The sequence below is a fragment of the Lingula anatina genome, chromosome 2 (assembly GCF_051362555.1).
Source record: "Lingula anatina isolate TDL-2025a chromosome 2, LinAna3.0, whole genome shotgun sequence".
Lineage (NCBI taxonomy): Eukaryota > Metazoa > Brachiopoda > Lingulata > Lingulida > Lingulidae > Lingula > Lingula anatina.
Window position 1 is genome coordinate 38,852,001 of NC_141768.1, and position 23,286 is coordinate 38,875,286.

The window sequence follows — 23,286 nt, forward strand, 5'->3', positions numbered from 1 at the left end:
ATGGCTGTGTTAATACTGTACCTTGTGTTGTGTTTAGTTCTGCTATGGGCAGCAGTCCTGCCAGTATGGATGGCTGTGTTAATACTGTACCTTGTGTTGTGTGTAGTTCTGCCATGGGCAGCAGTCCGGCCAGTATGGATGGCTGTGTTAATACTGTACCTTGTGTTGTGTTTAGTTCTGCTATGGGCAGCAGTCCTGCCAGTATGGGAGGCTATGAAACCAGCACATCGGCTCAGTCCCACCAGTCACAGGAACTCAAGACTGGAGACAAGTATGAGGTGGTCCTGGAGAAGATGCATGGTAGTTTGGGACTCAATGTCACTGTAAGTTGGTATTTTAACTTTGCTGTACAATTTTCTGCAATCCCTTTAATTTAGATATGCTTAGGAATGTTTTCTAGCTTTTTTTTGTTTGTAAAGTACATTAGGAATAATCGCCTGTGATTCAAGAATATAACCTGCTTCTGAAAGTAACGTAGACAACCAAAAATGCTAACATGCAACATTAAAACTTGAATGAAATGACATTTATTTATTAATTGTTATATCTCACCATTTCCTTTTCTCCTTGCTCTTTCAGGGCGGTATCAACACAAGTGTCAAGTTTGGAGGTATTTATGTCAAGTCCCTGGTGCCAGGAGGGGCAGCAGAGAGAATCAGGAAGATCCAGATAGGTAAGATGAACTTGTCAGTGGGAGCTCAGATATAAGACAATACAAAAGGAGTCTTCTGGTGATTTAATGTGTATTAACTGAAGTTTGAAAATGCTCAGCACATTAACACTGCTCTGTGATCAAATTTCTCTCAACAACTACGGGTATTGTGTATCTTTTTATTAATGGGTGATTGTACAAATCATTGCTGTTATCTTTTATTCTGAAGTTACCATAAGAAACTTTATTAACATGTTGGTATGTCCACCCATGTTGTCCACTTACCCTGTAACTCCAGGTGACCGTGTGATCGAGGTCAATGAGGTCAGTCTGGAAGGGGTGACACACAAGCAGGCTGTGGAGACACTCAGGAATGCCCCACACATCTGCAGGTTGTCCATGGAGAGAGGGGAGCCCCTGCAGACCAAAATGGAAAGCCCACACTTTCTGAAGTCTGACACTCCCACAACACAAAAGACAGATTTCTCAGAGGACATGGCTGTTGAGGCCCCTAACACTGGGAGATTAGATGACACACATTTGTATGACTTTGTCACTGAAGGTATGTGCTGAGGCTTATTTTGATGTTTTTTTTATTCTATATTTACAAGCTACAGTTCTCAGGCATTTCTATGCACAAAGCCAGCTAGATTGGTGTGATATATTGGCTTACTGGTGTAAAGTTTGGCTTTTTGGTATTTTAGATTCTAAATAGCAGATTACATTTCCTATCTTATTTATGTAGAAATTAAGAAACTTGAAATAGCTTTTGTATGATATTGTTATATTTGAGAAGGTAGAAGTGGGAGGCAAGCAAAAGTCTGATTTTTTTTTTTTTTTTTTACAAACGATATTTGTCCTATTAAACTCCATCATATTGTATTGGATTTTCTTGTAGCCAACACATTTGAGGTTTTTTTGAAAAAGGGTCGATATTTTGCAGGTAAAAAGGTGTCATCATATATGTGCGTGTAGTCAATTCATGTTTATAACAGCATAATTTATGTTCAATGTAAATGGCATTCTTTTATTCTAAAAAACGTTTTTTCTTTTTTCTATTACTGATCAACAGCGGAATGAATTAGCTGAATTACATTACTAATTTTTAAATTGGAAAGTGAAAGATTTGAACAATACAAGTGCTGCATCAGATTGAAATTCTGGTGAAAAATACCAGGATATACTAATAAAAAAATTATATTTTTTGGAAATAGATTAGTAATACAATATTATTCTGAGTATTTTGGTCCGCCTGTAATATGTTTAGTTCAAGACTTGAAATTTCCTAAGCCTCTAAACAGTGTCTTACATTTTTTTCACTTTACAGAAAAACAGTATTTCAGTTTTGTGGATAAAATTAGTAGTATGATATCTTATTGAGTAAAGATATTGATATCTTAACAAGTATTTCATGAAATCCGTGCTAATGAAACTTAGGGAAGGATTGATGTTTTGTCTAACTCATATAGTAAAGACATTTTTATCCCTTCTTTATTTGACTTTGATTAATATTCTTTATTACATGTAGATCTCTAGATTGCATGCTGCATGCATGGTATGTAGCTGTGCATGCTCTAAACCAGTACAAATATTGTAACTATGATAATAAGTACATGCATTAGACTGTTCAGTCAACTATTTTTGTAATGACAGCAAATAGCATAGATGTTTTAGATTCGCTAACATTGCTAATGCATTTAAACTCCATTAAAATCATTCATTTAAAAATAATTATGAGTCTAAGGTTAGATTTACATATTAAAAGCAGCATAATTTTTAAAAAACAGACATTATCTTTGAGGAATGACTGAAACATGTACTTATGCCTCTGGTTGATTATTTTAAAAAATGTTATAACTCTTATTTGAAGGGAAAATATCAGGATGACAGTTGAAACTTTAAGCAATTGAAAGAAAGTAGTCTGGTCCTTAATTTAGACGTTGGTTTATCTTACTGATGGTAAAATTATGTTGGGGTTGTTTAATATGACAAACTAAACTATCACCTTAATGCATTGAGTGGAAAAAAATGAGATGTTATGTTGTATGTTCCTTTCAGAAAACACATATGAAGTGCCACTGATAAAGGGCAGCAGTGGTCTAGGGTTTAGTGTACTAGGTGGGAGAGGAGCTCACCCCACTGACCCAGTGCGCTGTATTGTGCGGGTACGGAAAGTGTTCCCCCTGGGTCCTGCCGCTGCCAGTGGGAGGCTGGAAGTGGGGGACGTCATTCTGGAAGTCAACGGTACCATAGTCAGAGGTCTAACACATGGGGTGAGTTGTCCAGATTTTTTGTGGAATTTTTTTTCTGTATGTCTGTTTTCATCTTAGTTATCCCTATCTGCCTTTACCTTGAAAAGTTAATTAAGGTAAAGTTCATGCATGTTACAGTTTAAGGTTAAGGTGTGATTCCATGCTGGTGACAAGGGCTTCAGGAAGCTTTTTAATCTTTTTTGCGTGATGTAATTAATGGGGATTGAGTAGGGATTTTTCTCTTTCCTTTGTGATTCGTTTCCTGCAGTTGTATTCTGTAATGTCAAAGGAATAAATGTAAGAAAGTCACAAAAAATTAAATACACGCTTGCACACATACTTGCTGATTACTTTTTTTACAAGGAATTGTGAAATCCTTTTTTTAGAGTTGATATTTGGTTTGTCTTTTTGAAAATACACCCTGCCAAGTTAGACTATTTAATTCAGCAATGAAATAAAGCTCAGATAGAGACTCTCGTTCTGAGGACAAGATAATAATTTAGCTCTTGGCTTAATATGCTTAACCTTTAAAAATTATCCCAGTACAATAGAGAATTTTTTGTCAGTAATCATGTCCCTCTTTATGTTCTTAGGAAACTGTGACATTACTGAGAACAGCGCCATCAGATGTCAAGCTGCTGATCTGCAGGCCAAGCCCCACCCAGCTGCCACCTATTGTAGACAGGGTGAGTTTAAATTTTTTTATGACTAAAAAATAAGTATTCCTGTTGAGGAACTGTTCATCTGCTGTGTTCTCTCTAAGCAACTGCAGTGTCACCTTAAAAAAAATAGACCATGGTTCACATGGCATTACGTGAAAGATTTGTTCTTTTGTTGAGAATTTTTGATAATTTTATAGGATTGATAAGATAATTCAGTAAAAATATATTCAATGTAAATATTTGACCATATTTGTTTGCTTTCTGTCCATGTATCTTTCTAGAAAGCCATCTGATTGCCTTTATGCCAATCTAAATATTTAAATCAATTCTTAAATTTGACCTTTTGTATATCCCCCCCCCCCTCCCGTTTGTTGATAAAAGGACTGATGGCATGAAAGTACTGTGTTAGCATGTAATTTTTGGAATTTAATGAAGAATTTAGATGCTTTTAACTTATTTTCAAATAAAAATTACTACAACTCTTACTTCGTTCCAGGGGAGGGAGTCTCCATTTGAAGACAGGGTCCCAACTCCCAAGAGCATGTCACCAGCGACAGTGGCATCAGGTCTGTCAGTAGTCCAGGAATCCCAGTCTCCCGTTAAGTCACCACTGCCCATATCACCGTTGGTGTCTAGTCCAGCCAAGTCACCATTCCATCATAGTGGGACACCAGTCCAGCAACAAGGTGTGAAATCACCTCCTCCATTCTCTGGCTCAGCACAACAGACTATGAGACCCACTCTTGAGGATCGCCCTGCCAGCAGCATGTCCGAGTCCTCCAGTGAAGAAACCGAGACAGAACATTCGGTCAGTCCAGACCAGTGGACAAGAGGTCAGAGTACAGTTGACCAGTCTGAAAGGACGTCTGATGTGTCAGGCAGACAGACACCTATTGGGCAAGTAGAACATATGACCATGACAGAAGACTCTCCACCTAGTTTACTAGACAGTGACCAGAGGATTGAGTCCCCACATAAGTTTGTGTCCAGACAGGAGAGTGGCCAGTCCCAGGGTGTTGCTCCATATGTTTCCAAGCAGTCATCTCAGAGATCAGTTAGATCTCAGCCAAAAGGTAGGGCCCCATGACGGTATACATTGATGTCATGATGATGTGAATAATGAATAGAACAAACGTAGGTTATTCATCCAGTTGCATTTTATATAATTTTTTTAATGTATTGGAATTATGATTGAATCTGATTGAAAGTTTTGTTAAATTGATAGTTTTGATGGAAGATTAATGGTTTTGGGTTGTATGTTATTTTGTATCTTATATACATAGATGAATCATTAAAACAATGTCCTGATCCATCTAGTGGTTTCCCGGGCTGACAGCATCCAGTCTAGTGAGTTTTCTAGAACAGAAAGTGTAGCATCTGACAGTGATGCTTCTGCCCCTCCCAGTCCAACTCCTGCAGACTCCAGTGAGGAGGAGGAGGAGGAGGAGGACGAGGAAAGTGGAGAGGAGGAGGAGGAGAGTGAAGCTTTGGATGTACCACCACCACCAATGAAACCTGGGGTGAGATCTATATTAACAATAATCTAAGATAAAGATGTATATTGTTGATGGATTTTACTATAACATGTTTTACCTTGTGGATAAAGGTTTAGCAGTTTTTTTCTTATCTAATGACTTAGATCACATAATTTTTTTTGTTTTCCCTTGTGTAACTATCGAGTGAACCTAAGTTCAGGTGAGAAAATATTAGAGCCATATTTATAAAGTCAATTATCACATCTTGAGACTTCAGTATGGTAGTTTTGTGTTAATTAGGAGTTTGAGGTGACATTGATAAAGAGCATCAGGAGTGGCTTGGGGTTCACGGTGGCTGGGGGAACCATGACAACAGGAGGTTGCTATGTGAAGGCAGTGGTGCAAGACCCAGCGCTGTCAGACGGCAGGATGCAAGCTGGGGATAAGCTTATCTTGGTACATGTCCCACAAATGTCTGGCTGAATAATTTGATCCTTTTTGTAGAAAACAATTAGATATTTGATATTCACTTGATAGTTGCTAATTCTGAAATAGAATTTTTGCCCTGTTTGATAATTTTGAGTAAAATCTGTTTCTCATTGGTTCCTGTCTTTTCCGAAATGTTTAATTTGATATTAATGTCAAGATAACTTGAAACAAAGTGATGCCTGTCTTTAGGTTATTTCAAAGTAATTTGTTGTTCAGAAACATAAAAGTTGCAAAGGCAAACACGATAATAAAGAAATGACCGTAGATATATCATTTCTGTCACCACAGGTGAATGGTAAAGATGTGACAGGTTTTAGCCACTTTGACTGTGTGTCCTTCTTAAGGAATACTCCTCAGGAGGTCACCATCAGGCTACACAGAGGGGAACCCCCCAAACCTGCTCAGCAGGACAAGAAGCAGGTAATGTATCAATATAGCATTTACATAAAAAGCATTTTTGATATGTATGTGCAGACATGTATCTTGTGATTTTTTTTATACAAATTATAAGCAAATTATGACATATGATACTGTCAGTTTAACTGCTTCTTGCTTTACTCAAGCAAAAAAAAACTTGACACACATTTCACTGAGACCAATGTCAAAATCATTTTTCTGAAATGTGCAATATATCTCGGACATATGTAAATGATGAGCTTCTTTGATAATGATTTTCCTGTCTCACACTACAGGGCCAGCAGAGCTTCTATCCAGAATCTTCATCAGAGAGTGAGGAAGAGGAGGAAGATGAAGAGGAGGAGAATGCTGAGAAAGTAGAAAAAACCAAATCTGTCAAAGACCTTGCTGCTGAATTTGAGACTAATAAAGATGTGATCAAGCCACATGATTACAGTAAGAATTGAGTCATTTCTTGTGAATGTTTAGAAATACATTTAAATTCATAATTAATCTCAGCAAAATGGTCCACCAGCTTTTTCCTAAGGAAATACTCACTTAAATACCCTGCCAAAAATTTTAATTTTTGACACACAGTGTCTCAAACAATATCTTACATTTACACACATTCTTCAGAAATGTCAACAACCCTTAAAGAGCTGTCTGCTTAGGTATCATCAGTTCTCAGTAGTGCTGTCACATTACCATCTGATATCAGGGACCCCTATTTATAAAGTACTATACAAAATCACACTGTGGGGGTGCTTTCAACTTTTTTGTAACAGACTACTAGCGTACCCTGTGTTTAGATAGTACTGTCACACTATCCTAAACCATAGTATTTCTTTTTTCCCTCAGTGTCAGTCTCCCACAAACAGCAGCCCTTGGAGGCACCCTCATCCCCTGAGGGTCACCCTGGTGGTAGTGGTCAAGCCGGAGGGGACACCTCCTTGTCATCGCTGGACCACAGTAAGAGGTCAGTGGCCAGCCGGAGCAGTGTGTCTTCTTGGGGGGACATTAGCCTGCCCCTCTCTGACACGGACGACAACAAGCAAAAGGTGAGGTGTCATTGCAGTCCAGCTGTGTTACAAAGCTATTATGAATTGTATTAAGATGTTTGACATACAGAAAAATATGTACAATGTAAATTGAAGATCTTTACCTGGCTTTTTATAAAGTATGTTAATACTTCATATTTTGTTCAGTAATTTTTATTTTAAAGGCTGAGTAAAACCTCAGTCATATTCTCTTTAATAGTTTATTGAAGAATGCCTTAACAACCATGCAGTGCATACTTTCTACATTGGGCAAGAGTCATATAACTCCTCATTAATTTGTGTCAATTTTCTTGTATTTTTAGATATCTGGTATAGCCATTCAGCTCACAAAGTCTGGCAATGAAGGTTTTGGCTTTGGGCTGGTTAGTGGTCCAGGTGGCACAGGTGTGTATGTAAAGACTATTGCTTCAGGAGGCGTGGCAGACAGAGATGGGCAGCTACAAGTAGGGGACCATTTAATCAAGGTAATCTCAGGAAGAAGGCAAATGTGGTAACAACCCTCCAATTAGTAAAAGTTAATTAACCCACAACCTGCTTTCATAATAGCCTACTGTTCTTAAAACCCACTGCCTCGTGTTCATTAAAAAAACCCCGGCCTTGTTAATTATTTGCTTTATATAGACATAAATGCTTTGGAATTTATGTGGGTGCCTGTGTATTTCAAACCACTCAGTTTTGTTTGAAAATTCAAAATATGCCTTTTTAGATAATAATTACTTAAGTTTTGCTTATATGTTGTTTTGCTGACCTCAAAAAAGTGTAATTGATGGAGGTGCAGGTTATATTATATTATATTATATAATTAAATATGATTATTCCAAGAATACATGTGATGCAAATTGAAAATAACTGGTCACGTCATTACCTAAAAAATGTGGGGCATCAATGGTAAATAGGTTTTTGATGACACAAGGGAGGAAGCCAAAAGTCATATTTGTTTTATCTTATGATTTAATACTGTGTAATTGTACCATAAATATATATGAAGTACAGGAAAAGAAGACAATTTTCTATGTCAGATTTTTATATTTTATTGATATCCCAAAAATGATAAATAACAATGCTATCTAATGGTAGTAAAAAGTAACATAAGTGAAGAATTACTTACGGCAGTTTTTCATTTCTTTTAATTTATTCAAACTTTAATTTTCAATCTGTAAACCACCCAGGTATTGGACTGCACTGGGTTCCACAAAAATGGAGGTCACTTATAATATAAAGATATTTTTATTTTTTTATTATTGAGAACCCATCAAAATCCACCTTCTACCTTCAACATTTTCTTAGTAGCCTCCTCCCCAGACCCAGGTTAAAATGTAATTTGTGAGTGGGACAATTAAGTTTCTGCAATACACACTGTGTAAAATTATATTATATTTAAAAACGCCTCTGATCTGGCTCTTTCTGCTCTTCCAGTACAATTTCAAAATTTGCAAAAAACACCTCATCAGTTTGAAGTTTTATCACAAAGCAAATCCCCAGATACAACATTGTATTCTATGCCAGTTTTATAATTTTTTTTTTCTTTTTGTCATTATTATTAAACATGCACAATACAATACTAAAGAAGCTTATAAGCATAGTTATTAAGCTTATCATAATTGCATAAGAAGCTTATCACATAACTATAAAAAGTAGCTTATCATATAAGTAATATACAAAAACAGTGCCTACTTACTCTTTCACACACACACACATCCTTGCATCATACACACAGTGATACTTAAACATGTTAAAAGTTGTTATTTTTGCGAGTGTTTAGGGTGGAAATAATTTCTTGTATCTGCATCATTGATGTAAAGGATCACTGGTTTCTTTAGCATGCACATAATTGATAAATAGAAACCTTTTGCATGCTTTAAAATGCATGTTCACTTTTCATGTAGACACAGACAGAGAATATCAATTCATAGGGCTTCTCAATGCATAGCCAGGTTGTGTAAGCAATTTTTGATGTGTTGGAAGCTGCAAAATTTATATACCTATTAAGTACTAAAAACAAGGAGTAAAGTGAATATATGAAATTCTTGCAATTTTATGAATTTAAGATAATCAAGGTGCTGTTTCCCAAGGTGACAATAGTTTTGGTTGTTGTGAATGAGATTCATAGAGTAGTGCAGTACAGAGGCGGGTCTGGGTATATTAACACAGCAAATGTTAACATGAATTAAGTGAAATGAGATGAGGTAATTACCATTTATTTAATAGACAAATGAATTAACATACAGAATCCATTAAAATTTTATTAAATCCTATTAAGGTCCATCAAATTTCAAGAATTCTTCAATATGTGTAGATCATTCCCCAAAGTTTAAGTTTTCTTGGTCACTCTTCATAAAAGTCATGTTCTCTTTCAAAAATGTGCTCCAAATGGCCTCCTTGGCATTGGTAGTACACTTTCATTCATCCTGAAAAAATGGCCAATTACTCGAACACATTACTCCCTCGGGATTTCCCTGATTTTTGCTGTGATTGCTGCCCTCTGTTCACCAATCGTTTTGGGGTTATTCTGGTACAAATTATCCTTGAAATGCTCTCACAGATAAAAATCTGCGGGGGTTCAGTTCCGGTGAAATGCCGTGCCCATTCAACATCACACTTCCTGCTGATCAGTCTCTCTTGATTTGCTGTGTGGCAGTGCTGTGGAAGTCTTGGACATTATTTTGGACAATGCAGAGAGATACATCAAGATGGACAGTGGTTCCAGCAAGACAGGGCCACCCCCACACATCAAATGACTCCCTTGCCTGAAAAAGAAAGTATGATGTTGAGTGGGCACTGCATTTGAACCCCCACATATTTTTATCTGTGGGTGTATCTCAAGGATAATTTGTACAATATTTGTTTAATATTATTAAAAAGAACAATTTTTATGCAAAGCGATGAAGATAACTGAAACTTTGGGGAATGATCATGCACATATTGAAGTTTAAGTCCAGCAAATTTCTTGCAATTTGATGTACATTTGTAGGATTATTTATATATATATATATATATATATATATATATATATATATATATATATATATATATATATATATATATATATATATATTTTTTTTTTTTTTTTTTTTTTTTTTTTTGACCCTGTATCATCTGGTTTTAAAACAGATCTCTTGTGAAAGGCAGTGTATGAAATGGCCGCCTGCCCGCCAGCCCGAGGCTGGTAACTTTCAGGCCGGGCGGGTAAGATTTGCAAATTACCCGCCCGACGGGCTGGCTTTTTTTACAGCCTATTTCCACCTTTTATTTTGTCTATGTTCACAAGCGATTTCAGCAAAATATCAAATAAACTCAATGTTTTCACCCACTTTCATAGAAGCAAAGAACTAACCATAGCTTGCAATCGAACGCTCGTATCGAAATGTAACCAACAATCTCCCTCTCAGTGGCCTCGTTTTCGAAGTTCCGTCTGTGTGATATGAAGTTGAAAGACAATTTGAAACGAGGCACATTGTTCTTAACCAGCTTCAGTGCACAGCAGATAACGTTACGTCATTGTTTTGTGTAGAGGAGATACCGCGAGTAGCAATTTGTCAATCGGCAATCCTCGGCTCATTCCGCAAGCTCCATACTAACCTCGGATGTGATAGGCGGAGAAATATGCACCAAATCCATGCATTTTGTCCGCCGGAAATGCCTTCTCACTCAGTCGAGTGCGGAGACATCCGAGTAGTTCCGAGTGGCAATTTGTAGGTTGAATGTAATAAAAATGTGAAAGTATAAAAAGTTATGATATTGATTAAATAGACTTATAGGTACATGAAGTGCTTATAATCAACAGTAATCAAGGCAACGGAGGCAAATTAAAGGAAAATTTTACAAAAAATTTGAATCCCAAAATTTTGAGTGAACGTACGAGTTTACGCCGTGCGTCAGATGTAGTTCTTTTCCCACGTGCTTTCATCTTGGGCTGTCAAAAATGAAAAGATTTTATCAAGTCCGATAGAGAAGTTCACAAAAGAAAAACAATTGAGGAAAGAAATAAAAATAACAAAGATTACGACAGAACCAAACGGAAGAGAACAAATTGGGACTCATGGAAAGGTGACTTCGATTTGCAATTAGTCGAGCGGCAACATTTTTTTGTAAAACCGTAGGCCTAACTCCAAAGTATCACGCATTGCGACCGAGCGCAAGCATCTCGATCCAATAACTCGCCCATACTCGCCCCATATAATATATTGTAGCCTCTATGTGATATATATAGCTATTCTCAATAAGCAATGCTTTCAAGATACGGGGCCCAGCAGGACATTAGCGTGCAGGACCGTTCCCGACCGCTTTTAAAAGCTTAAAAGCGATATTCAAAGGGACCCTACACGTGCTGAATTCTTTCTTCTTTATTGTCAGCACAGAGATCGATTTATTTGACAACAATATATGTTTGGTCATACTTGTTGCTATACAGAAAAGCAAAAATTATGATCGAATGATATCACGAAATCGGAATAAAAGTTATGAATAAATTATTGAAGAAGAAATGAGAAACACAAGGTGAACAAAACTGAATTGACTACCCCCGCCCTCCCCCGCCCGCTAAAGGACCCTGAAAATTTTTGGTATTTTACATGGTGAATGGTGCCATTTGGTATGGTTTAGAACTATGATTCAACTAGTGAAAGTCTTATTTCAAGAGGTGGTTTTTTTTACAGAAATTGAAAGTGGGGCGTCAGGACCCCCCTGACCCCCTCTAAATCCAACACTGACAAGGTATCATTCAGTAGAAATGCCAACCAATTTCTAAATTTCCATGCATAAGGCATGGTATTGCCCTTTCATTTCCAAATTACTCTCCCAAGAATGCACTCTAGACCCCCTCAGCATACCTCTCTTAACTCTAGGGGTTATCATAAATAGGGCAGGTAACTACATGGCCGGGCTGGTAACTTTTCAGAGTTACCTGCCCAGCGGTCTGGCTAGTAATTTCCTTGAATTTCATACACTGTGAAAGGTGAAATATGTTTATATAAAATCACAAGGAAAAGCGAAAAATATCTTTTACTGGTCTCGGTCAGTTTCTTTTCATATTCAAACTTACTACTAAGTGTGTTGCAGAGAGAAATTTATTTTGTGCTCTGTATTGTGTCATTCCACGAAAAATGTGACTCTGAGTTACAGCAATGACACCCACATTTAGTGTAATATTTGCTTAACTGTTTTATATCACTTTTTTTAATTACTGTTGATGTTTTTCCATGTTGGAGGTTGCTGTAGTATAAAAAAGGAAAAAAAGTTATGGGACAAGTCATGCTGATATATTAGACAAAATGCATGGGTCACTTGGGGGATTCAGAAGGTCACCTTTTTTAGTAAAATGACCCTCACCTATTTTAACCTCTGCAAATATATGACTATGTAGCTGTTAATGTGCTGTTGAAGATATCTTATATACCCTTTATGTGGAACCTTTGAATACAAAGCTTGTGTTGTGTTTGGTGCAGTGAAGTTGTTAGTTGCATGAAAGTGTCAGGAAACAAGTTGCTGGCTAAGTGGCAGTTCCTAGATATTTTGTTCCATTGAAAAGAAAAATTGTGTTAGAATTATTAACTCAGAAGAGTTCATGAAAAAAATCAATATTTACCTTGACAAACAAAAACGATAGAACAAAAATCATGACATGCGAGTGAAATAAAGATAATTTGAGCCTTTGTCAGTGACCCAGGTATGATCTTGCTAATCTTTGATCTTTGTTATTGAGAATAAATTCAACAGAGTTTTGCCTATCCTATTAGGATATCTTATTAGAGAGCTTTAATTATTGAAAGTCTTTGAAGTTGTTCCCAACATGTTTCCAGTACCTTTATAATATGGATTTAATTAACCATATTCTCCTCTCATGCCAGGAAAGACAGTTTTTGGATCTACGCCATATAGATGGTATTAATTGCTGACTGGCACTCCCATATGCATGTTAATACAATAGTTTTTTGGATATTGCGTTGTTGATGGTTCACCATTATTGTTCACTAATTATATTATTTTCTATTAGATTGCTAGTTGACCAGTAGACACAAAACCCAATTACCACTAAAAAAATGATTTTAATGAAAACAGATTAAATTTCCTCACAGTGTTTTGTTGCACAATCTCAATCTCAGATGACATGACAGTTTAGGTGTTGGATCAAAAAATATTCTCAGTTTGTTTAGATATAGTCCAAAAGTAAACCATTGTTTTTACTCAAGGAGTGATGGCCCAGCTTCTTCCAACTGCAGGTTGGCCTTGAGCTAACACCTTGTACTATCTTTAGAATAAGTAATGTAGTTGTAGGTTTCTCAATTTACCAAGCTGCTTTCTGTTCAACTTGTATGGTATTTTTTTAGCTTTAGGAAAGGAGCACAAAACAGTTATCTCAGAATCTTCTCAGAACATACATTTCAGACGTGAGCAGCAAATATGTGAAATGAAGCATTTCTTCTGTGGTTCTTTCCAACATTGAAAGAAAAGAACTGATGATAGACGATAAGCCATGTTTTGTTCTGCACATTTTCAGTAACAATCACTAAATTTTTATGATCTCTCTCCTAAATGTGAGAGTGAGTGGGTGTTGTGTTTCCTGTTTTTTCGTAGAACTATCATGTATATGTGATGTGTTATGTTAATAAAAAAAGTTCTGATCTTTATTGACCTTTATCTCCAAAAGCATTGTGCAAGTAAACTGTTAAAAGTAACAGTGCGCCTAGGAGAAGTCAGACAGTGATTGAGTCAGTTATATTTTTTTACATTCAAAACAAGCTTAAGGCAATTAGTAATTTAATATGATTTTTTTGTACACTTCCTACTGATGATTTGAGAATTGTAAATGGCTCAAACATTATGTCTATACTACAACATGATGGCAAACAGTTAAGAACACTGAACGAGTTGCCTGATTTGATCATTCTTGAACTCTGTCATACTTTTTTTATGTTACAAATAAATGATATTGCAAGAAAGACAGGGGATATATAACCAGTATTCGTGTTTAACTCGCAAATCTGAGATCTGTCTTCTTTAAGTTAGAAATAGTACTACCTTTGGTAATAATACTCCTCCAGCACTTGTCCCCACTTGTGAAAACTACACACATACGTTCCATCAGGATCTCTCACATTTAGAGATGTTGGGCAATTTTGATTTCATTCAATCATTGTGGTACTGTTTAAGTAGTAGATGTGGTGTGGGTACAATGTGAAAAATGAACTGCTTTGTTTACTCAGTATTTTGTAGAAGTGACATAAATGATAGGTATACCAGTATCTCTAGTATTTTTAATCTCATGAGTCACCTTTATACAAAATAGGCTTTGGAATAAATGATTAAAACTACTCATTGCTATGAAATTTAGCTCTAACATGTCAGTGAATGCTGCCTAATGCTGGACAGTAATTTTTAAATATAAAAAGTATTCTTGCAATGATGTCTTTATATATATATATATATATATATTATGTGTCTGTAAAATCTATACAGTAAGATTTATAATCTAATTATTAGATATATAATCTTATTCAATGTTTTGACCAGGTAAATGAAGAATCAGTCCAGACCTGGACACATAACCAGGCGGTCAATCTGCTCAGAAAGTCAAGTGGTCAGGTGACCCTTGTGGTAGAAAGGTGGGTTGTCAATTTCTAAAACTATTTTTTTTATTCCAAACTTAATTCACCAGATTACTAACCCAAATCCACTAATGAGGCTAGATCTGGGCTTTTGTGCCTGTTGCACTTTGCGCTAGTGTCATTTGTAGGAAAAGCAAAATTAATCGCAAATTATTTAAAATTTAATTTAAATGAAAAAGGGATCAGCTACGACCACCAAAATTAGAACACAGAAGCCTATCATAGGGCTCTCTGGTGCAGCCATGTTATCTTCTAATTGGATCTCTTTGGTATATGCAGTCACCTTGTTTTTTTGCCTTGTTTTTCAGATCCTCATCCAAAGAACACTCTCCAATTTCAAAACAGAAAACACTACAAGAGGAAGAGGGGGAGACGGGGGAGGGTAGTGATGAGGAGGAAGAGGAAGAAATCAAAAATTTGCTCCAGCCTAAATTTCCTCAAGACAAAGCTGGTAGCAGTAGTGATACTGACAGTGACGTGGACTCTACTGCTTTAGATGCAGATGAAGATGGCGATGTTTTCACTGGGCAACCTTCTCATGAGAGACTGGTGGCTCCACCTTTACCATTGTCAAAGCCACCTTCACAAACCAACCATGAAGAAACTGAAAATGTAATGCCACCTCCTCTTCCCCCGTCTCCTCCTCCAGATTCAAGTTCAGAAGATGAAGAAAGTGAGGATGAGGAGAAGGAAGAGAATGAGGAGGAGTTAGTGCCTGGTGGGTTGACAGGTCCTAAAAGCAACACTCCTCTTCTCCCAAAGGCACCGCCACCTGGGGCTTCCTCAGATGAGGATTCTGACTCCTGGGGAGATGATTCTGATAATTCCCTTCCAGATGGACAAGACAAGCAGAAAGAAGTAAAACAAGTGAACAGTAGCGAAGAGGAGAGTTCCAGTGAAAAAGGTTGTTTTTGGTTGTATATTTTTGTTTGTTATAGATGTACTGCTCATAGTTTGATATTTTTTCTGACTATTAATAGGTATTATTATCATGTTCTAAGAGCAATAGCCAGATTCGACTCGAGTGTTTTAATGGAAATCCACTCTCTGTCGAGAAGTGAGTCCTTTAAATATGTGTTGATCTACTTCAGAGGACACTGTCCCCCAAACCATCACAGATGGATGGGTGTCCCAGCTGCCCATAGTGACCCCTGTCCCTAGTGGTCAGTATTCTGGCAAAGCCCTACAGAGTGTGATCTCCCAACTGACGACCAAGCTGAAAAGAGATGATCCAGTGGAGGAATACAAGGTAGAACTAGAGGCTTTGCAAGGGTCACTGTTAAGCACTCCCTCATTCAGCTTTGCTAATTTGATTACACTCAACTTATTATTAGTTTACTTTTAATGCACAGACACCACTTGTGCACCAAAAATGACAAAATCACTTATTTTGTGCATTATTATTTCCTACTCATTGTCTATACATTTGATAGCTTTGCTGCCTTGTTGATATTTGAGTATGCCTGTTGTAGCAGTCCTGAGTTTATTTCAGCATTTGTTGATTAATTGATTTGAATTCTTGGATGTTTGTGATGAAAACTTAGGTAGGATATCTAATTGTCATCTACAATAGCCAGTTTTTTGCCAACGAGCCAAATTGGAGAGAAACTCAAGGTCTTAGTACAGTTGACAGGAGATTGAATATCTTTTTAGAATATGAATTTTATTTCTGGAACACCTATAACCACACAGTAACCATGAAAAGGAAGGAATCACTAAACGTCTTCAATTTTGTTTACTTTTGAAAGAAAGAAAGTGATGTTTTTAATCTATTGTTTTTTTGCTTCAAACTGGTGAAATGTCATTAGAAATATCATTTATCATCTTGGAAAGGCCAGATTTTTGTGAATTTTGATATGATCTTTATCTCTTTTATCATGTTTTTTGCTAGATGAAATTGTAAGCCGACCTTTATTTAGCCTTAAAAATTATTTATAAAGGTGAAGGATTTAAAGAAGAAATGGGTATGAACAGTGTAACCTTTAGTGATGGTATTTATCACACCTACAGCTTACACCTCATTACAACATGGTATAATTTTCACTATGTCTGAGGTTAATACTTCAGGTTGCATGGAATTTCAGTCTGTTGAAAATTTTATTGAATAACCAAAGATTGGCTGTTAAATGCACAAATACCTAGTCTTAACAATAATGAAAGTCATCAGTCCATGCCAGAAATAAATCCTAACCACAGAGTATCCATGGTTATGTACACACTAAGTTCCAGTGTAGAATACACAGTGTCCTCCAAACTGTTCTAAAAAGTAGATGATATTATAAAAAGTCATCCAGGCTTAAAGAAGAAAAGCTAGAAACCTGAAAATAGAACTGCCAAGTTTTCAAATTAAGATCAGCTCATACTGATATTTGGTTTTGGCAAAGTTTTGCTTTTCACGCTTCAGATGGTCTTGTTTTGTTTCAGAATTTGCGCCAGGTAAAGCTCACAGACAATTGTGATGATGCCAAGGCCCCAGAAAACAAGAGCAAAAACCGATACAGGAATGTTTTACCATGTAAGAACAAAAAAATGTGTGCTAATGAACTCTCTCTCTTTCTCTCTCTCTCTCTCTCTCTCTCTCTCTCTCTCTCTCTCTCTCACACACACACACACACACACACACACACACACACACACACACACACACTTAAAATGGCATTTTAAATATATAACTTTAGGCTTAACAGCAATAAACTGCCATGGTATTTTTACTTTATTTCTGGTTGATACCCTACCTTGATTGTACATTTCAGAATATCAAATTAGAAATGTGATTTTTATTATTGTCACAAAGCTTTTGCTTTTTGTTTAATGGTAATGTATAGTTTGGACTGCCAATCTCTCTTGGACTGCAATTTGCAGTTTTGTATGATGTATCCACTAACCCATTAAATGTATGAACAGCATGGGCTCAGTTTCCCCAATGTATTGTTTGATTCCAAGAACCACATTTTTGAAATGGACAATTTGTATATAATGCCTAGCGTACATTTGTGCTTTTTTTTTAGCATTGATACTGGATAGCTACAATTATATTTAATAAGTAGCATCCTGTTCAGCAGCACGTTTCTTTGTTTTCTCTGATTCCAAGAATATGCTTGCAAATGTGGACACTTTATTTATGATTTCTTTGATTGCTTTTTTTACAGCAATTTGAACAAAGTAAGAGTGCATTTAAATGGAAATGTAATGCTTTATGTCTTTTGCATTTACTGGAGTTTTTTTTTTTTTTTTTTTTTTTTTTTACAAACATGTATCTTCATACAGCAACAAGGGCTATTTTCTTAAACTAATGAGTGAAAATTCTTCTTAAATGAAATCAAAATATCATAGGGTATTGGTAGCATGCCATATTATCTGACTTTTTTATTATGACAAACCTGGAAAAGGAACTGTTCAGAAACTAATCTAGCATTGGAAGGAGCTATATATGAAAAGGACTAAAATCCAAATTTTCACTGATGTTATTTTTTATTAAAAACTGTCAGAAGCCAAGCTCACTATAAGTATATTGCTATAGCGATTATACTTAAACCACGTTGATGACTGTAATGAGGCATCAAAGCATCAAACCACATAGTCAGAGAAACGTGAGTTTCTTTGCAAGTGATTTTTTATCATTATTACACAAGAGACTTATTCCTCCTCATCATTATTCAATATACCTATTTCTCTGTAAAACCATGTTCTTCCCCTTTTCGCGCTCTGTTGTTTCTTTACAGTTTTCATTAGCTGCTGTTCACATAACGCCCAGTATCACATAAACAGTAGGTAAGAAAAATGGCAATTTCCCAGAAGACAAAACAAAAATCTTTGGAACTAATAATGAAAACAACCTATGCAGATTAAAAGAAAATACTCTGACATAAAAACGATAGCTTAAAATCAAGCTCATATCTTCATTTAATAAGTAAAGCAGAATGTATGTTATGAATCTTATTCAAGCAATTAAAGAGATGTAGAAGAGAGTGGGGACCAACATCAAATCAATTTATTTTATTCATTTTAGGTAAACACTGCATTAAAGGCATATTATCTTCTTTTATTGGTTACTTCTGCCATTATCCTACTTCATTCCCAAGATCAGTGTTGTTACATTGTACTGAGCTTCACAACTTGGTTTAACCCCAGGTAAAATCTAATCACCTTTTGTGTTTGGTGAAAAACTTGCAATAAACAAGAGATAAGAAATAGGTTTTGGAGTAAATAGAGAGTCTCAGAGTAATTATATAGGAGCTATGTGGTAGAAACCTGATTATTAATTTGTTGAAATCACTAAAGCAACAAAATTAGGATTTTTCTTAGGGTTAACAATAAATTTCTTCCAATAATCAGACAAAAATACCCAATGCATTTTTTTTCTTAATAGGTACAAAAAAAATCCGATTTCCTCAAAATTGGGGTTGGTCTTGCTCGTTAACCAGCTTATCAGCTTCGTCTGGCCTTAATTGTATTTTGGCATGTGAAGTGCAAAGTGGATTGAACGTTTGGATTATCAGAGGGATCAGACATAAGTTGTTTACTTTTATTTTGCCTTTTTATTTACTGGATCCTAGTTTTAGTTATAAACAGCACTGTTATTTTGTATTTTAAGAATCTTATACAACATCAGTTTCAGAAATGTGTTTGAATTGACTTATTTCTAGAATAGAAGTTTGAATTGAATATGTAATTGGAAGTTTTTGCAAGTAAAATCCAACAGCGGCACTGTTATTCTTTTTCATAGTTGAATTGTGATTTTTTGGTGTTTGTCATAATAAAATGATAATCATGCCACTCAGGATGATATTTTAGAGGCCTGAAGAGTAATAAAATGATAATCATGCCACTCAGGATGATATTTTAGAGGCCTGAAGAGTGAAATGGATTTAACTGCAATAATAAAAGTGCTTGTATTCTTCATTTTACTCATTGTTTTTAAAGATGATATGGGTTCAAGATTTTTCATTGTTGATAAAGTCATTATCACAGATATTGAAAAGACAACATGAAATACAGCTCTGGGGTCTATATGAGCATGAGAATGCTAGACTGTTTTTGTCCTGGACTAATTAAAAAGCACTGGCATGTTTTGCAAGTCTGCTGTCATTTATGATTTTTTTGACACTCACACAGATTCACACCTTGTCTCTTTTGCTCTATTTTTATCACAGTGTCCAATTATTAGCTCACACAAAAAATATCATTTTGACAAGGATGTTTTGCAGCCTTCAGGAAAGAGGCAATAGACAATTTTGACAAAAATCAATGCCTCTTTCAATTCAAGTAAAATAGGGGCTCCATCTTCATTGATATTAGTTCTCCATTTTTTTCTTTTTTCAATCTCCAGCTATCCTCTCCAACTCCTTTACTCTGTTCACCCATTCAAAGATATTATCAGGTAAAACTTTTTTTGAAAAAGATCCTCTTCCATCTTTATTATGCCACTGAAAGTGCTCTGAAAACCTCTCTCCTCAAGTCCCTGAATTTACTACTTTCTTCCTGACCTTACAGAGCAATTCTCTCCCATTATCAACTGTACTTATTACTCACTACCAACATGTCTTGGGTATCACATATCATTATTAGTGCATTTTCTATTAAAAGTTTATTATTATTATTATTATTATTATTATTATTATTATTATTATTACCCCAGATGATAGCAATCGAGTGATCCTGACTGGAAGTGATGACTACATCAATGCCAGCCACATCAAGCTCACTGTGGGCAAAGAAGAACACCAGTACATAGCCTGCCAGGGCCCCCTGCCTCAGACCACGGGAGATTTTTGGAGAATGGTGTGGGAGTACAAAGTCCAGATGATCGCCATGGTTACGATGGACATGGAGGCAGGGAAGGTCAAATGTCACTGTTATTGGCCAGAGTCCATGGAGACCCCCATGCTAGTGTATGGCAGGTAATGGGAGATTCAGAATGTGTATTGTGTTTAAGTTCGGTTGCTGCATTGGTTTGTAAAGAATTGAAGTTCTTTTTTTTTTTTTTTCTTTTATTCTGCGGCTGTCTTTACATTAACTGACAATTTTTTTTATGGTACACACTACCTTGATGCCACTCCTTAGTCCAATGCTCAGTGATCTGAACATTTCACCCACAAGTTTAAAGCAGTATCCAATGTTCATTGGTCCCAGATTTATATATATATAATGGTTTATTTAAAAGACATAAAGTTTAAACAGCAATGTAAGTTAAAACTTAATTTTCTCTATTTCAAAATTTATACATTTGTAAATTGGATTATATATTACTGTATATGAACTGATGTGCCTTTAGACCAACCAACCCCAATCTTTGACATAGTAATAGGGCCAATGACCCTTAGCTTGGGACTAATAGTCATTGGTATCAGTTATTGGTTTGAAAACTAAGTTAATTTCCATTTATTTGCCACAAATGATCCTCTATAATATTAAGATGCAACCCCTCAACCAAGTAGCAGAATCATAGGGCCTGTTCAGAACCAGTTGATCCTCAGACTAACTAGTCTGCAGATCAAATATATTTAAAGCATGCCAAAATTTGATTGCTCTCCCCTGGGTGGGAATCCATTTTAAAGTGTGCGCCATATTTGATCTGCAGACTAGTTAGTCCATGGATCAGCTGGCTCTGAACAGGCCCATATTGTACATAATTTTTAAAAGAAAGTTCCACCTTCACTCCCCCCAACTTCAGCAACATTGTAAGTGCTCATCACAGTCATCTATCGCTTTTTTTTTTTTTTAAATTTTCATATCTTTCACATTGCCATATATTTAAGGTACCAGCTAAGCCTGTTGAGGGAGACCATACTGCAGCATGTCCACATCAGATATCTTAAACTGGAGGACACCAAGACCAGTAAGAGCCAGGAGGTGATCCACCTAAACTTCACCTCCTGGCCGGACAATGGGGTGCCTCAGACAGCTACACCCTTGCTGCAGGTAAGTGAAGGTGGACTGCTCAGAAGTTCTGGGAATGGTTTTGGTTATTTCGTTGTTAACAAAAGGAAAATTGGTTGTCAAAATTCAGTTGAATGTGCCTAAATGCCAAGCTAAGGTTAGGTTTAGTCTTTTTAAGAAGAAAATGTATATTTTTTTCTGTATTAAAAACATTTAGTTAGTTCGGAACTGAGCAGTGCTGCAGATGTGATGCTCTCCCAAAATACCCATGCTTGTAAATAGCACAGAAAATATCTTTTGAAGTGAATTTTGAAACATTTGAAATTTAACTAAAATGATAACACACCCCCAAAGCCTGATGAATAGGGAAGACCTCAAATATCTTAACACGGATTGTGGTTCACTTTGAAGTTGACATTTATTGGATTTTAAAGGTTGAAAAAAAAGCCTCAACAATTCAATGTGTCATAACATGTGAATTTATCTGAGGCAGAACAGGAGTCTTAATAATGAGATATAAAAGCAAGGGTGATACTTTTGATATCAGTATTTGATATCAAAAAAAGAACAAAAGCGTTCCAAGAAAAGATGGCACAAATATGCTTTAGACTGTACAGCAGCAGTAGTTGAGATTGGTAACAGGATGTCATCAGGCTGCTCTCCCACTCAGCACTGTTTTTTACATTTCCTTCACAGATTACATGAATGCATAAACAGTGCTGATGGCAGCTTTTGTTGTTATGTTGATCAGAGCAGCTCTCTTGCCTGTTTTTTATCTTGCACATTTAATCAACAATGGATGGATATAAGCACAGAAACCTTCAATTGAAAAATTGAGAAATTTAGTAATTATTCAGTAGATTTGTGCTGTAACAAAGAACATGCCTTACTTATTAGTCTAAGTCCACATTTGTGGATATACACAGTAATATTGAACTCTTGGTAAAAGTACGTGTGGTATACACTCTGATTGACTTGTTCTATCTGGAATGAAACCTAAACATTTTTTTGACGTAATTGATCTGATTTAGTGGTTTGCCTTTCTATTACTATTTAATAAACTGTTCCTAAATAGAGGAAACCACCAATGTTGCCTGTAAAATTGGCTTTGTTTTGTATCTGTTCTCATTGATTGCTATCCAGTTGCAAGCACTTTTTTCTTGGAACCTGTGTAGGCCTACTTTGTGTTGTCAAAGAATTAGATATTTGGTTGAAAAAAAATACCACACCACAACTCTCTCTCTCTTTCTCTCTCTCTCTCTCTTTTCAGAGCACAGTACATGAAAAATGTAATTAGAGGGGTAACAACTGTTTGTATGAGATTCATTTCACAATACATACCTTGTAAACAACTCATAGAAATATAATAAATTCCATTTTATCACCATAATAGTGGTTATTGCAACTATTCTGGAATCTGTGCTTGCCAACAGACCATGTGGACCTTCATAGATGGCCACAGCTCTCTTCAGAGCTTATTACAAAAAAAAACAACTTAGAGTAACTTTGAATCTCAGAAAGGATTCATTAACCATTTGTAAATATGGGAAAATCATCAGAGGAATCCATTTTTTTTTTTTTCTGAAACGAACAGTTGTTCTCTCTTTAATATTAGTGCATGTTATGAAAAGCCTTATTCAGTCTGTTGGAAAGAACTCAAACAGTAATTTTATGCAGCAAACCCTGCCATTCCTCTTTTGTGTGGTCATTCAAATCCCTGTAAGCCCTACCCTCTATATTTCCTGCACTTAATTAGTTTTAGTATTAGCTGAATAGCAGGAGGTGAGGTATTGGGGCATAAAGATGACACTTTGTGATA

At 36.0% G+C, this 23,286-nt stretch overlaps 1 protein-coding gene across 5 annotated transcripts in view; it reads left to right on the top strand.

Annotated features, from left to right (window-relative positions):
* Window positions 1-23,286, top strand: part of LOC106163413 (tyrosine-protein phosphatase non-receptor type 13) — a 41,947-nt gene that overhangs the window by 12,867 nt on the left and 5,794 nt on the right. For 3 of the 5 annotated variants that reach the window (XM_087003809.1, XM_087003812.1, XM_087003810.1), the window contains 19 exons: window positions 176-323; window positions 580-673; window positions 951-1,214; window positions 1,551-1,595; window positions 2,711-2,925; window positions 3,498-3,590; window positions 4,063-4,639; window positions 4,884-5,086; window positions 5,342-5,497; window positions 5,819-5,950; window positions 6,223-6,382; window positions 6,785-6,984; window positions 7,287-7,448; window positions 14,494-14,585; window positions 14,897-15,492; window positions 15,680-15,837; window positions 17,013-17,103; window positions 20,227-20,488; window positions 21,347-21,509. In XM_087003809.1, the coding sequence (XP_086859935.1) occupies window positions 176-323; window positions 580-673; window positions 951-1,214; window positions 1,551-1,595; window positions 2,711-2,925; window positions 3,498-3,590; window positions 4,063-4,639; window positions 4,884-5,086; window positions 5,342-5,497; window positions 5,819-5,950; window positions 6,223-6,382; window positions 6,785-6,984; window positions 7,287-7,448; window positions 14,494-14,585; window positions 14,897-15,492; window positions 15,680-15,837; window positions 17,013-17,103; window positions 20,227-20,488; window positions 21,347-21,509 (3,811 nt within the window). Of the gene's footprint in view, window positions 1-37; window positions 73-175; window positions 324-579; window positions 674-950; window positions 1,215-1,550; window positions 1,596-2,710; window positions 2,926-3,497; window positions 3,591-4,062; window positions 4,640-4,883; window positions 5,087-5,341; window positions 5,498-5,818; window positions 5,951-6,222; window positions 6,383-6,784; window positions 6,985-7,286; window positions 7,449-14,493; window positions 14,586-14,896; window positions 15,493-15,679; window positions 15,838-17,012; window positions 17,104-20,226; window positions 20,489-21,346; window positions 21,510-23,286 lie in introns of all 5 variants that reach the window. The other 2 variants (XM_087003811.1, XM_087003813.1) reach the window with 2 other exon arrangements.